The sequence below is a fragment of the Rhineura floridana genome, chromosome 5 (assembly GCF_030035675.1).
Source record: "Rhineura floridana isolate rRhiFlo1 chromosome 5, rRhiFlo1.hap2, whole genome shotgun sequence".
Lineage (NCBI taxonomy): Eukaryota > Metazoa > Chordata > Lepidosauria > Squamata > Rhineuridae > Rhineura > Rhineura floridana.
In genome coordinates, this window is record NC_084484.1 from 93,935,618 (window position 1) to 93,951,090 (window position 15,473).

Genomic DNA, 15,473 nt, shown 5'->3' on the forward strand with positions numbered 1-15,473 from the left:
TGATCACATTCGGCAAGATGAGGAATTAAAGCTTATTTTCCTTCAAATGGCAGGTTAATATTGTTAGCCAGTTTCTTCTTCCTGTTAAAAAAAAGTAGAAAGTGGCACTCGTTCAGGTAGGTAATTTGAGACTCAGGACGTTGGACACATACACGGGACACCTTATGTGCCGTTTACTTTGCTTAATTCGAAATGTGGTGATCCACCTTTGGGAGCCCTCCTGCTCATTCCGCCGAATGGGGCCCTGGACTTCTGTCCCAAAGTCCTGCCCTGCGGGCACCACTGCGTGCGCACAGGACTGAAGAGACGCATGACTGCAGATTCCTCCGATTTGTAATTCTCCACAAGCGCTTTTTAGCATGTACTGCCACACTGTGACACTAGGGGGCATGCGAGCGTCCTCTTCTATCTTGAAATCGTGGATTTCAATACCGAGAAGGTTGCTAAATACAACATAACCTGCCTTACTGGAGATTCCTCTAGATTCTGGGGAGATGGAGATGGATGTGATATTAATTTGACCAGGATTCAAGGTCTGAGGCAAGGCAAGGGAACGCCAATAGGAACAAGCTGATAATATCAGAAGCAGATGAAGTGTCTGCCGGCGGGGAAAGCTGCAATCTGCGTATTTTTGAACGAACGGGAGATTTGCCATCGACTCCAGGGGGTGCCAAAGGCATCCAAGGGGGCCTGACGGGAGGTTACCGGGCCGCTTCGGTGTCAATCAGCTGCGTCTTTCCTTTCGTGGAAAATGACAGAGCTACCAGGGTGAGGTGCGAGAGAAGATTTTCTTTCACCCACCTGAAAGGCAAGTGCTCAGAACTGAGGGCATCAAATCATGGCCGTGGCCGTCCAGATGCTGTTGGACTGGGCACCAGCTCTCTTCAGTCCCAGTCTACATGGGCAATGGTCAAGGAGGGTGGGAGTTGTGGGCCGGCAATCTCTGCAGGGCCACAGGCTCCCTTCCCGCCCTTGAAGTAGAGCCTCGCCCAGTACAGAAAAGAGGTTTAGAGTGTCTCTATAAGCATGTGCTATGAAATACAGGGTTGTTTTTAGAAAATCTTTTAAAACTTCCCTCATTCAACTTTGTGTCTATTATAAGCATGAGAAATTAGTAACAGGGTTGGCGGGGGGGGGGCGGGTCACAGGATTTACTTCTTGGTTCAATGTTGCCCACATTCTACATGGGAACCTTTCAACCTGAGCCCTCAGACGTTGGTGGGCTGCCGTTCCCGTCATCCTGACCGTTGGCCCGGCTGGCTGGGGCTGAGCCTAACAACATCTCCAGGGCATCAGGTTGCCCATCCCTGCTTTAAATGGTTGCGATCCTCAGTTCCTTTTTGAGGCCAACCGGCAGTCCGATCTTCAGGGTCTTCTCATCGCATGCAAGCCCCGCGGAGTTCCGAGGGAACGACTAGCATGTACGCTTTGGACCTTAATCCGGAGTATAGATGGGAGTTGAGTCTGGCAAGCAAATACTCTTGACCCACTGGACCAACTCCTTCTCGAGGGGGTCCCAGAGTTTGCCTTTCCTTCTAGCAAACCCCTTTGGCGATCCCGAACTACTCCGGATGCCAGCTGATCAGACACCCGCGATTTCTCGTGTACACGTAACAACGATCCGTGTTATTGCTCCTCTAAGCAAAGCGGCGGGTCTTTTCTGTGAGAATGGCCTTTGCAGCCGTGAATTGATGGATCTGCTCCAGGAGGGTCACTTTCCCCTCGCCTTCCTTCGCCCTCGCAGACCTGACCTCGCTCTTCCGTTCCAGCCCGCCAGGACACACCCCAAACGCTCTTCTTCGCCTCCTCGGTCCCGGCTCCAGGCAGCAAGAGATGAGCGCGCCACGCGGGGAAAGCGAAGCGAGCGAGCAAAGCGTCTCTTCCGTCGTCGTGCTGGACAGCGAAAAGGACAGCCACTCGGGGGCAAGTGAGTGAAAGAGTCCCCCAGGGCACAGAGCAAGGCATTTTTTTAAGGAATCTTTTGTGTCCAAATGGAGACCCAGTCCTAGCTTTTGGACACAAACGGACACCTAAAATGTAATCAATGAACCGAGGACACAAACTCAGATCGGAAGCCACTGGAACACTGACTAGAATGGAAGTGAATAGAAACAGTAGAAAGTAGCTGCACATTACACGATAATTCTGAGGGCTATTTGTTGCAAGCGACCAGGCTATCTGAAAAACTTCTTAAGGAAATCTCTCCGTCCGCTGTGCCGTCTGGTTCAACCTATCTTCTTTCTCTCCCCCCCCCCCGCGAATTCTGTCACAGCAGGGCATGGGTCATCAGCAGCAGTTTTTAATTTTCAGTTGTTTTGTCATGCATTTCCTGATGAGCGGGCAGGCTAGGAAGAATTTTTCCTAGGCTAGTAATTTGTGTAAATGCATTTGCAAGGCTGTACTCACTTCCTTTTTTGTTTGTCTTTGTTTTTTGTGTTTGTTTGAACCACTTTCGCCTCAGTCCGAATGCCAGGGCATGTGCATGGTAGAGAGGCTTCCACTTGCAAGCCATCTGAATAATTAAAAAAAAAGGGACACCCAGTAACAATTCCATAAAAAGGCCTTGGGGCATAGCTGCCACCTGCCCTCCCTCGCAGGCATCCCTAAAGCTGATGACAGAACAGCAAGGAAGATGGTGCCACCCAACTCCAGCCTGGTCACCGTAAGGAAATGAGACAAACCATGCCTGGGTTAGATCCAGACTCCCAAAGTTGCTCTTAGTTCCCACTGGAATCCTTGCTGTACCTGTGGCTGAGAGGTGTCAACCTGCGCTGTTCCCCAGACCATTCGGCTGTGCCACTACGAGCAGCTTAGTCAGGGGAGGCCACAGGGGTCACTGACTTCCCACAGTACTCTGACCGGCCTCTCCCCCCCCCTCTCTCTCTCTTTCCCTTTCAGTTTCAGTTCTGTCATCCCAGGGCGGTCATGCTGACATCATTTCTGTCAGTTCCGTGGAAGAAATGCCACCAGCAAGTCCTCCAGGACCGAACGCAAGTAATGGTGTTTTCAAGAAGAATTGAAAAGTTATGGCCATAGAAATGGGTTTGATCTGTGGTAAAATGAGGGCTGATGTGGGAGCTTTGGTGCAGCACTCTCAGAGTCTACACCCAGCAGAGATGGTTGCACCAAACCACTAGTGCAGGGCAGGGGTGTAGTCTTTTGGGGTTGTGGGGGGGCATCATAGACCCCTTACTTTTTTGGGAGCAGGGTCCCAGGAGGGTCCCTATATATGAGCCATTCGGCATGAAAGGGGAGCATGTAAGCCACTGAGAAGAGTCTTCTGACTTGGCTAACAACATGCTTCCTTGTCTTTCATGCTGATTGGAGCCAATCAGAGTGAAAGGAAGTGAGTCAGTCACTGAGAAGACTCTTCTCAACAGCCAACACACACCTCCCCTTTCATGGCTCTTAGGGTAAGTGAGAAGTGAGCTTCATGGCAAAGTACCTTTGTCTCCCAAATCCTAGTTCTACACTTGAACTTCATTTCAGAATTCTTAAAATCAAAACATTTCTGGCAACATTTAGCCCCCAGAGAGAGAGATTAAGTGGGGAGCAGCCTATGCACACTGTAGTTTTATACTGGTTATATAATTCTATAATTTCAGAAGAGATAGTAAATCCTGGGAGGGTGGCTGTAAGGGGATGTGGTGTAACTATCATGAAGGGACCCTGCATGTCTGAATTTGCCACTACACAACTGGGGGGAAGCCAGCTGTCTTAGCCTACAATTCCCATCAGCCTCTGCCAGGATAGTCAATGGTCAGAAATGATGGGAGTTGTAGTTCAAGACATCTGGAGGGCACCATGATGGCTATCCCTGCACTAATGTGAGCACTTGGAGCTGCTGTGGGTGTTTAGAGGCACAACTGTTGCATCACCCATTTTGAACTTGCTAGCTCCATCTTTACTATAAGCGTGGAGGGGGTCTACACACAACCCCCAGAGCCAGATGGATTCTGGAAGATTTTGTGCTGATTCAGGATGCTGATCATCCACAAAACAGGTCATTCCAAAGCACCCATAGTCAGATGTTGGCAGAGAAATGCAGTTTCCCAGGAATGAACCACAGTATTTGCAGCTAAGGAAATGCGATGTTTCCTTCATCTTCTAATGCAAATGCAAGTGCTCTTTGGGCTGTGGTTATATAAGTGAACATCTAGTGGCCCCATTACTAATGTCAGCGCTCCTTTTCCTGTGCCATTCTACAAACTTTTTAAAAATGGGATTCTTTTATCTCATTTGTAGATAGCTATTTTGAAAAGGTAGAACCATGTGTCACTGTAGCCCTCAAGCAAAGAAGCATTTGACTAGCTTCTTTCAACAAGGAAAGAAGTTCTCTAGCAAAGCTGCCTCTTCCCCTTACAGCTATGCCTCCAGCATTTCATAGACCTCACAGTATTTTTGTGTACTCCCCCTGCTGCCGCTACTTCTCACACAAAAAGGTCTTGCCAATTTTCATTTCCCTGCTTTTGACTGCAAGTTCAAGAGACAAAGTTGTGCAACAAAATATTCTCTATCTACACATATATGCTGGATGCACTGCTATGTATACTGATTTATACAGTGCTGAGAGAGAGAGGTTCACACAAAGGAAAATGGCGGCGGTGTGGCTAAGCCCTGGTAATCTCTCTCTTTCCCCTTCTTTCTCTCCAGGGATATCATTCTGGAATAGTTCTGCTGTGCTTTATCTGAGTTCTGTGGAAGAAATTATTCCCACAAGCATTTCCGTGTCAAGCAGAGGTGATTGCATTTTCAAGAGGAATTAAATACACGTTGGCATTCTGAAAGTGGTCAAATGACCACAACACAAATAAATTATGTATTTATTCCAAATCAGAGGTGGGAAAGGGGATCCACAGGGATCATCCATTCCAACCCCCATGCTCATAACAGTATGATAAACTCAGTTTCATCATTTTAGCTTCTAGTGACAGTTCTGGTTTAATTTGTTCTAACACCCAATTATTTGTCATTTTTTCAGTCCATGGTATGCGCAAAGCTGTCCTCCAACACTACATTTCAAATGAGTTGATTTTTCTCTTATCCGCTTTTTTCACCTGTCCGACTTTCACATCCATACATAGAGATCGGGAATGCCATGGTCTGAATGATCCTGACTTTAGTGTACAGTAATACATCTGTGCATTTGAGGACCTCTTCTAGTTCTCTCGTAGCTGCCCTCCCCAGTCCTAGCCTTCTTCTGATTTCTTGACTATTGTCTCCATTTTGGTCAATGACTGGCCCAAGGTATTGATAATCCTTGACAAGTTCAAAGTCCTCCCTGTCAACTTTAAAGTTACATAAATCTGTTGGCATTACTTGAGTCTTTTTGACATTCAGCTGTAGTCCTGCTTTTGTGCTTTCCTCTTTAACTTTCATCAGCGTTCGTTTCAAATCATTACTAGTTTCTGCTAGTAGTATGGTATCGTCTGCATATCTTAAATTATTGATATTTCTCCCTCCAATTTTCCTCCTTCATCTTTTCCTCCTTCATCTTGGTCCAATCCCGCTTTCCGTATGATATGTTCTGCGTATAGATTAAACAAATAGGATGATAAAATGCACCCCTGTCTCACACCCTTTCTGATTGGGAACCAATTGGTTTCTCCATATTCTGTCCTTACAGTAACCTCTTGTTCAGAGTATAGGTTGAGCATCAGGACAATCAGATTCTGTGGCACCCCCATTTCTTTTAAAGCATTCCATAGTTTTTCATGATCTACAAAGTGAAAGGCTTTGCTGTAATCTATAAAGCACAGGGTGATTTTCTTCTGAAGTTCCTTGGTCCATTTCATGATCCAATGTATGTTTGCAATATGATCTCTGGTCCCTCTTCTGTTTCTGAATCCAGCTTGGACGTTGGCATTTCTCACTTCATATATGGTAAGAGCCTTTGTTGTAGAATCTTGAGCATTACTTTACTTGCATGGGATATTAAGGCAATAGTTTGATAATTACTGCATTCCCTGGGATCCCCTTTCATAGGAATTGGGATATATATTGAACGCTTCCAGTCTGTGGGTCATTGTTTAGTTTTCCATATTTCTTGACAAATTCTTGTCAACATTTGGACAGATTCAGTCTCAGTAACTTGTAGCAACTCTATTGGTATGCCACCTGTTCCTGGTGATTTGTTTCTTCCAAGTATTTGAAGAGCAACTTTTACCTCACATTCTAAAATTTCTGGTTCTTCATCATACGGTTCCTCCATGAATGAATCTGTCATCCTGGCATCTTTTTTAGAGTTCTTCAGTGTATTGCTTCCATCTTCCTTTTATTTCATCTCTGTCAGTCAGTGTGTTCCCCTGACAAATAGTTCTCTTTATCCGTACATACTATTTTTATTTATTTATTTATTATTTGATTTATATCCTGCCCTTCCTCCCAGCAGGAGCAGGAGTCGCTGTATTGTTGCATTTAGGGTTCTGACCGTATTTCTATCTCCTCTTGCTTTTGTTTTCCTTCTCTCTTTAACCATTTTAAGAGTTTCTTCAGTCATCCATCGAGCTCTTTCTCTCTTTTTAACTAGGTATTGTCTTTTTGCATTCTTCCCTGATAATGTCTCTGACTTCACTCCATAGTTCTTCTGGTTCTCTGACAACTTAGTTTAAACCCTAAAATCTGTTCTTTATTTATTTAGTTAGTTATTTATTATTATTTAATTTGTATCCCGCCCTTCCTCCCAGCAGGAGCCCAGGGCGGCAAACAAAGTGCTAAAAACACTTTAAAACATCATAAAAACAGATCTTAAAATACATTAAAACAAAACAGAGTTAAAAACATTAAAAAACAGTTCTAAAAAGGGTTAAAAACATTATTAAAAAACATATTAAGCAATTGTAACACAGACGAAGACTAGGATAGTTCTCAACTTAAAAGGCTTGCTGAAAGAGGAAAGTCTTCAAAAGGTACCAAAAAGATAGCAGAGATGGTGCCTGCCTAATATTCAAAGGGAGGGAATTCCACAGGGTAGGTGCTGCCACACTAAAGGCCCATTTCCTATATTGTGCAGAACGAACCTCCTGATAAGATGGTATCTGCAGGAGGCCCTCACCTGCAGAGCATAGTGATCGACTGGGTATATAAGGAGTAAGACGGTCTTTCAGGTAGCCTGGTCCCGAGCTGTATAGGGCTTTGTACACCGAAACTAGAACCTTGAACTTGGCCCGGTAGCAAATGGGCAGCCAGTGCAATTCTTTCAGCAGCGGGGTAACATGTTGGCGATACCCTGCCCCAGTGAGCAGTCTTGCTGCAGCATTTTGCACCAGCTGCAGCTTCCGGACCAACCTCAAGGGCAGCCCCACATAGAGTGCATTACAGTAATCCAGACGGGAGGTTACCAGTGCATGGACAACAGTGGTCAAGCTATCCCGGTCCAGAAACGGCCGCAGCTGTCTCATCAGCCAAAGCTAGTAAAAGGCACTGAGGTCACCTGGGCCTCGAGCAACAAAGATGGATCCAGGAGCACCCCCAGGCTATGGACCTGCTCTTTCAGGGGGAGTATGACCCCATCCAAAGCAGGCAACTGACCCATTATCTGAACTCAGGAACCACCAACCCACAGCACCTCTGTCTTGCTAGGATTCAGACTCAGTTTATTGGCCCTCATCCAGCCTACCACCGAGTCCAGGCAGCAGTCCAGGGCTTGCACGGCCTCTCCCGATACAGATGTTATGGACAAATAGAGCTGGGTATCATCAGCATACTGCTGACACCCCAAAGCTCTTGAAGATTGCTCCCAAGGGCTTCATATAGATGTTAAACAGCATGGGGGACAAGATGATACCCTGCGGTAACCCACAGCACAGCTGCCAGGGGGTTGAAAGATAGTCACCCAATGCTATTCTCTGAGAACTACCCTGGAGATAGGATCGGAACTATTGTAAAACAGTGCCTCCAATACCCATCTCACCAAGCCGGCCCAGAAGGATACCATGGTCAATGGTATCAAAAGCCGCTGAGAGATCAAGTAAGAATAACAGGGTCGCACTCCCCCTGTCTTTCTCCCAATAAAGGTCATCCATCAGGGCGACCAAGGCCGATTCAGTCCCATAACCAGGCCTGAACCCAGACTGGGATGGGTCAAGATAATCTGTTTCATCCAAGAGTACTTGCAGTTGCTGCGCCACAACTCTCTCAATCACCTTCCCTTATTTGATCTTTATATTCTTCTGGGATGTTACTTAAATCGTATTTCGGCATTATGATTGCTTTGTTGTTGTTCTTTAGCTTAACTCTGATTTTCAATATTACCAGTTCATGATCTGTACCACAGTCTGCTCCTGGTCTTGTTTTCGCAGAAAGTTTGGAACTTCTCCATCTTTTGCTACCAATTATACAATCAATTTGATTCCTATATTGACCATCTGGTGATGTCCACTTGTACAGTCGTCTTTTCGGTTGCTCCAAAAATGTGTTTGCAAGCAACAAATCATTGGCTTCACAGAATTCAATAAGTCTTTCTCCTGCTTCATTTCTGTCTCCTAAGCCCCATTTCCCCACAATTCCTAGTTCTTCTTTGTTCCCTACTTTTGCATTCCAGTCCCCCCTGATTATCGGCACATCTTGTTTTGGTGTGTGATCAATTTCCTCCTGTACTTCTGCATAAAATCTCTCCAATTCCTCTTCTTCTGCATTTGCCATTGGAGCATAGACTTGGATGATGGTTATGTTAATAGGTTTCCCGTTTAAGCTCATTGATATCACTCGCTCAAACCTTGCATTGTAACTCCTAATTGCTTTTGCTACATCACTTCTCACTATTAAAGCAACCCCATTTCTTCTTAATTTCTCATTTCCTGCATAAAATATTTTGTAGTTGCCTGATTCAAAATGTCCCATTCCTGTCCATTTTAATTCACTCACACCAAGTATTGTAATGTTGATGCGTTCCATTTCCTGCTTGACAATTTCTAACTTTCCCTGGTTCATGCTTCTCACATTCCATGTTCCTATTGTGTGTATCATACAACTCCAGATTCTCCTTTCGCATCTGTGTGCATCAACCTCTGGCTTCCTTTCGGCTTTGACCCAGCTGCATCATTAGTCGCAATGCTACTCGTACTTGTCCATTGTTCTTCCCCAGTAGCTCGGTGAGTGCCTTCTGATGTGGGGGTCTCATCTTCCAGCACTATCTCGTCTTGCATTTTGGATACTCTGTTCGTAGGTTTTTCGTGGTAAGAGATATTCAGAGGTGGTTTACCATTGCCTTCCTCTGAGTTTGGATGCATCTTAGTCTGGTGTCTCAGCTTTGACCATTCCGCCTTGGGTGCCCCTGCTAGGAGTCTAGCCTCTTGGTCTAGACTCCTGACGGCATTGCTCTCAGCTTCTTCAACACTCTCAACCCTCACCATGTTAAGGTGTGCATCCTAAAGGGGGAAGTCTTCTGGCTAACAAAGGCAAAACACCGGAATTTTTGCTAAGAGCTTGAAACTTATTCTTGATTTTATTAAAATTATGTAAAGAATGAAATACATTTTGTTTAAATATATTAGATTGCAATCTACATACACCTACCTGTGAGGAAAGCCCTACAGAAACAAGACTTACTTCTGAATAACATGTGCTTAAGACTTATAGACAGGATCTTAAGGCAGGATCAGGTCTTAAGATTTAGGGTAGAAACACACTCACTGTTCTGCCAGTTCCAGGGCTCTACACCTCTCTCTTCTGAAAACGGGAGCACACACTAGTCAAGCTCCACCCCTTTTTACTGCAAAACCTGGTGGGAGCAGCTTGAGTGCAATTTTTTTAAAAAATCATCTTCGAAGAGATTTCACAACTGATTGGCAGATCAATCCATTCCCCCTCCAGGTGTGGCTAATAGAAATGCTTTTCTGTAGGTGACTAGTGTGTTTACAGCCTTACTTAGGTTTTTGCTGTTTCACACTAAAGCAACACTTTTCACATAGCATGATATACAGGCCATTGCTGAGGCATATTATTGCTGTTTTGCCCCAGAAAAAAAACTAACTATCTGATATTCTCTCCCTCTCTCTCTCATGACAAATTCAGCTGTATCACCAAGGAACTATAATTCTGATATGATTTCTATAAGTCCTGTGGAAGAATTCAACACTCCCAAACCAAGGAAAGGTAATCTTGTCTTCAAGAAGGGTTAAACACAATGTTATGTGAAGTTTTGTTCTGCCTCAATGTAGACTGCATCTGCTACAGGAATGAACCTTTTACCTTTGCACCCACACACTTTGTACACAGTTGTTCATTACAATTTTGCACTTTAAAAAATCAATGAAACTGTCTAATATTTAGGAAGAAAGGAGTATCTCATTTATCCATATTCCTGCTCAAAACAAAACTGCATTTTTAGTAACTAAAGCTATCTTTAAAATGAGGTTTGTTGTTGTTGTTGTTGCTATTACTTGCCCTTCTTCCCAAAAGGAGCCCAGGGTGGCAGACAACAAATTTTGAAACACTAAAAGCATCTTAAAAACAAAACCTCTTCAAATACATATTTTTTTAAAAAAAATCTTAAAAACAATTCCAATACAGATGCAAACTAGGATAAAGGTATCTACTGAAAAGGCTTGTTGGAAGAGGAAGGTTCAAAATACCACAGGATAATAAATAGCAAGAGGCAAGGTACATAAAAAATATGTAGAAAAAGAAGACATCTTACTTATTATATGGAATTGTGACATGCATGCCAACCAGTAGCCCTTGAGATGATGTGGGTCTACAACTCGCATAATCCTTGACCATGCTGCCCATGGCTGATGTGAGGTGGAGTCCAATAACATCTGGAGGACCACAGGTTAGCCACCCCTGCTTCATATGAATAGTCTGATTCTAGGGCACAGTGGCTATATTTTAACAATACCCAGAAGGAAGCACCATAAAGATGGTCCCACTACCATAAAGCTGGCTGAGGGACTAGAAAGCAGAATAAGTGCTGATCCATCAGCAGAGGCAGGTATGCCAGCTGACCGGTGCTCACATCACCAGATGTCCCCATGGAATGCCACTGTAGTCAATGGGAGGGAAGAAGACAAAACTGCCCCTCCATACTTCCCATCCTGCCCCCAGAGAAATGGCAGGTCAATGTATGTCATGGTTGCTCTGAAAGATCTTCTCTTAACCTCCACTGTCATGTAAATGAGATAGAATTGCTCTATGAGCCTGTAAGCTTATACCCATGAGAGTAATCCCGATTGAACTTAAGGAGACTTACTTCTGGGGAAACTGTATAGGATTGTGCTATTTCAAGGCAAGTATAATTCTTATCCCACCCTGGTGCTGATGTCCTGGCAATTTAGCCTATTTTTACTGGAATCTTAGAAGCTGTTTTCATACATAAAACTACACAGACCCTTTGGATTTTTCTGGTGCCATTAGCGCTACATGTGATGAATGTTACCAAGGTGGGCTATAATATGAAAGAGGGGGAATAGGAGGAAGAAAAACCAAAATGCTAGAAAAATAAATAGTTATTTGTAATCCAAGCCCAACGTGTTTCAGCCTTTGTATATTTAGGCCTTCATCAGGGGAATAAAGGCTGGCAAGAAGTATCTTCAAATAGCAGTTGTTTGAAGATACTTCTTGCCAGCCTTTATTCCCCTGCTGAAGGCCTAAATATACAAAGGCTGAAATGCATCGGGCTTGGATTACAAATAAATACTTATTTTTCTAGCATTTTGGTTTTCCTTCCTCCTATTTCCCCGGTTTTACATGCTAGCCACTTTCTGTTGTTGTATAATATGAAAGAGAAATCAAATGCACATTCTAGTCAACTTAGATTTTACATTTGCCAATGTAAGCCACACATGTAAAAAGTACCCTGATTTTTTTCCCTAGAAAACATTGCATATGAAGTAAACTTCAAAAAGAGAAATATTGAAGGTGAGGCATGAGTATTTGTTGCTATTGTTACTGCTATGACTGTTACTACTATAAATATCTATTAATAGGGCTTGGTCAACTAGTTAGATTAATCAGTTTAAACCCCTTTGATTGAAAAGCTGCTCCCCAATTAATCAGGCAGCAGATTTTTTAAAACAATTCTATTTTTTACATTAAAAATGCTTACAAAATTGCAAGGAAGCGGATAATCTGGATCCATTTCAATCGGTCTTCAGGCCTGGACATGGGACTGAAACAGCCTTGGTCGCCTTGGTAGATGATATGAGGAGGGCGTGGGATAGGGGCGAATGCACCTTCCTTGTCCTCCTTGATCTCTCAGTGGCTTTCGATACCGTTGACCACGTTATCCTCCTGGACTGCCTGAAGAGGTTAGGCATGGGGGGCACTGTATTGCAGTGGTTCCATTCCTTCCTCTCTGGTAGGTACCAAAGAGTGGCATTGGAGGATGAGGTCTTGGATCCTTGGCCTCTCACTTGGGTGCCACAGGGTTCCATCCTCTCCCTGATGCTGTTCAACATCTATATAAAGCCGCTGGGGGCAATCATCAGGAGATTTGGGCTGCAATGTCATCAGTATGCGGATGCTCAATGGGGTACGATTGCCCCTGAAAGACCAGGTCCGCAGCCTGGGGGTCATTCTTGACTCCCAGCTGTCCATGGAGGCTCAAGTCTCGGCTGTGAGCCGGGCGGCGCTGTATCAACTCCATCTGATACGGAGGCTGCGCCCCTACCTTCCCAACCATCTGCTCCCACCGGTGGTACATGCCCTGGTCACCTCTTGCCTAGACTACTGTAATGCGCTCTAAGTGGGGTTACCCTTGAAAATGGTCCGGAAGCTGCAACTGGTACAGAATGCGGCGGCTCGTCTGATTAAAGGCAGCCGCCGGCAAGATCACATCGCTCCAGTGCTGAAGGAGTTGCACTGGCTACCGGTTGTTTACCGGGCCCAATTCAAGGTGTTGGTTTTGACCTTTAAAACCCTATACGGTTTTAGCCCAGTCTATCTGAAGGAGCGCCTTCAGCATCATCAGGGATGCTGCTCAACAAGATCAGCCTCAGAAGACCTTCTCTCGATCCCACCGGTTAAAATAGCTAGACTGGTGAGGACTAGAGAGAGGGCTTTTTCAATAGTGGCCCCCACCCTGTGGAACTCTCTCCCAAATGATCTCTGCCATGCCCCTTCTATGATGAGCTTCCGCCGGGCCTTGAAGACCTGGCTCTTCAGGCAGGTTTTTGGGGTGGCTTAGGTTTTTACTGTTATGGTTTTAAATTTTAACGTTTTAATGTATTGTTTTTTATCTTGTACGTCGCCCAGAGTGGCTGGACAACCAGCCAGATGGGCGACTAATAAATTTAATAAATAAATAAATAAATAAATAAATAAATAAAATAAGGAATGTGTGCCATTTTAGGGGAAAAAATCCTGACCTCTCAAGAGGGATTGCCTCTTCTAAGATGATGCTTACATTCTCCCAAAACAGCAATGACAGCTCATATATAGAAACAAGCTACATCAGAGCATGTGAATAAAAGATCCCTTGATTGGCTCTCCACTCATATCAATACTAGCCCTGCTTAGAATAGACTTCTGAGTAGGACTTCATTTAATACAACCCTATGATCAAATTTCATAGTGCTGGATTTGAACCACTTGCAAAGCACCAAATAAACAGTCAATGCTTATAGACACAGCACCAATTGCCTATTTGGGAATAGTACAGAAGACTCAGTTTAGGCCTGCCTAGTTCCCACCCACACCCACACAGAGCTGGCATCAAAGCTTTTTGGTAGGGAAGGGCATAGATCCATGCACACAGTCCACTGCTGTGCACACAAATCGCTAGACTGGGATAACCATATCACAATGCACTGCAGGGTTGAATCAGTTATGCCAGTATATGGCAGGAACCTTGCACTATAAAAATGCAGTATGGATGGATGGTCTGAATCCACACTTAAAGGGATAGGATCTGTGTCTCTTTTCTGTCTGGTTCACAGTTCATGCCTATCTCAGATTGCAGAATGTGAAAGAAACGTAATTTAATTGTTGATTTCAGAAAACAAAACTTTTTTTAAAAAATCACAGGATCTCTGGAAATGGATGCTAAACGCTAAACATAGTGTAAGATTAGTATCTTTTGTGTTTTGTAGAAATCTGCATATGCTGTGGAAGCCTTGAGATTCATACTCAGCACCCTTTGTTTCAAGGAGGAATGTGTGCTCCATGCACCGTAAGTAGTTGATTGGGATTTTCATATCTTCCTCAAATCTTCTATGTCAATCTCCCTATTCCTTTATCCATGCTTTTGAGCACCATCTCTGTCCTTAATCTATATTTTTTAAAAAGAGAGGCCTCAGTAGTCTGCTCTTTCTGGAGGGGCATAACGGTTTTTCAGATACATTTCAGAGACACTCTTTTCTATAACTAATTCCACTTGCAGGAAAATATAGCCGCACCTCATGAAATCAAGGTTCTTCCAGAACCAACACCAGTGAGCATTAGCTTCAGTTCAGGACTAACGCTGGGTTCTTCTGCCGTTCTAGTTGTGAGAATGCCATTACCATCTTCAGCTTGGAGTAAACCCCACTGATTTTAGGCTGCTCCAGATATCTGTTTTATTTTGCATTCATTATGATTTGTGTTTATGATGGTATCGAGGCAGATATATGTGATACCACTTTCAATAATGTTTGTGCCTGCAAAGGTTTGGGAGCAGATATACTGCTTCGTTTCCATGCTTCGTGCACGTCCAATAGCAATGAAAATACATTGAACAAAATGTCACAAATGTACTTCCACAGTGGCCTCAAATTAAATACTTCCCTATGCATGCTATAAAGCATTAGGTTTCACACCCTTAATCTGAGATGTGTTGTTCCTTAATGGTCAAAGGCACCCAAAAGCACTCTCTGCTTCATTGTACTACACATGGTCCAAAGACCTGACTCATATTAAAAGTTCTCAAGTCAAGGATATTAAACCTTGCAAGGTGAGGACACCAATAATGACAATATTTTATATTGGTGGCATTCCTGTCTTTCCCCATTCATTCCCTCTTTGCTCCAGGTTGAATCAGCTGTCAGTTTCCTACTTTGAGAAACCAGATGTCAGATATTAGATCTATTAAGAGCAAAGTGTCATTATCAGCAGCACTTTTAAAAATGTAAACTACCGTATTTATTTTAAGATTTTTCCAGCATTACAAAGCGTTAATCTAAATGCAAATGTACACAAATTAAAAACCTATTTCAAGCCACAAATATCTTAAACCTAATCTTAAAAAAAGAAAAGAAATTAATAAGAAACATATTAAGGAATGGCTGAAAAAGCCAGTTCTATATTGTCAGACAACCCTGTTTACTAAATCAAAAGTGCATTTGTCTAAAAAACGCTGAAAGTTTCTGGTTCAGCTCTCACTTTAGCCATGAACTGACATAGTAGCCTCAAGTAAGATGATTCTCTGCTTCAGACCCCCCATCTGTAATATTGGAATAATAATACTAGCCTTCTAAAACAAAGATTTTTTTAAAGAAGTACTGAGCTACTATATGTAATGGGCTTAGAACATCTGAAATGTTAAATATTATTAATAA

At 43.6% G+C, this 15,473-nt stretch overlaps 1 protein-coding gene across 1 annotated transcript in view; it reads left to right on the top strand.

Moving 5' to 3' along the window:
• Window positions 1-1,451: 1,451 nt before the first annotated feature.
• Window positions 1,452-15,473, top strand: part of DNMT3L (DNA methyltransferase 3 like) — a 49,747-nt gene continuing 35,725 nt past the window's right edge. The window contains exons 1-4 of the mRNA XM_061629703.1: window positions 1,452-1,923; window positions 2,899-2,994; window positions 11,815-11,859; window positions 14,031-14,110. Coding sequence (XP_061485687.1) covers window positions 1,452-1,923; window positions 2,899-2,994; window positions 11,815-11,859; window positions 14,031-14,110 — 693 coding nt within the window. The remainder of the gene's footprint in view (window positions 1,924-2,898; window positions 2,995-11,814; window positions 11,860-14,030; window positions 14,111-15,473) is intronic.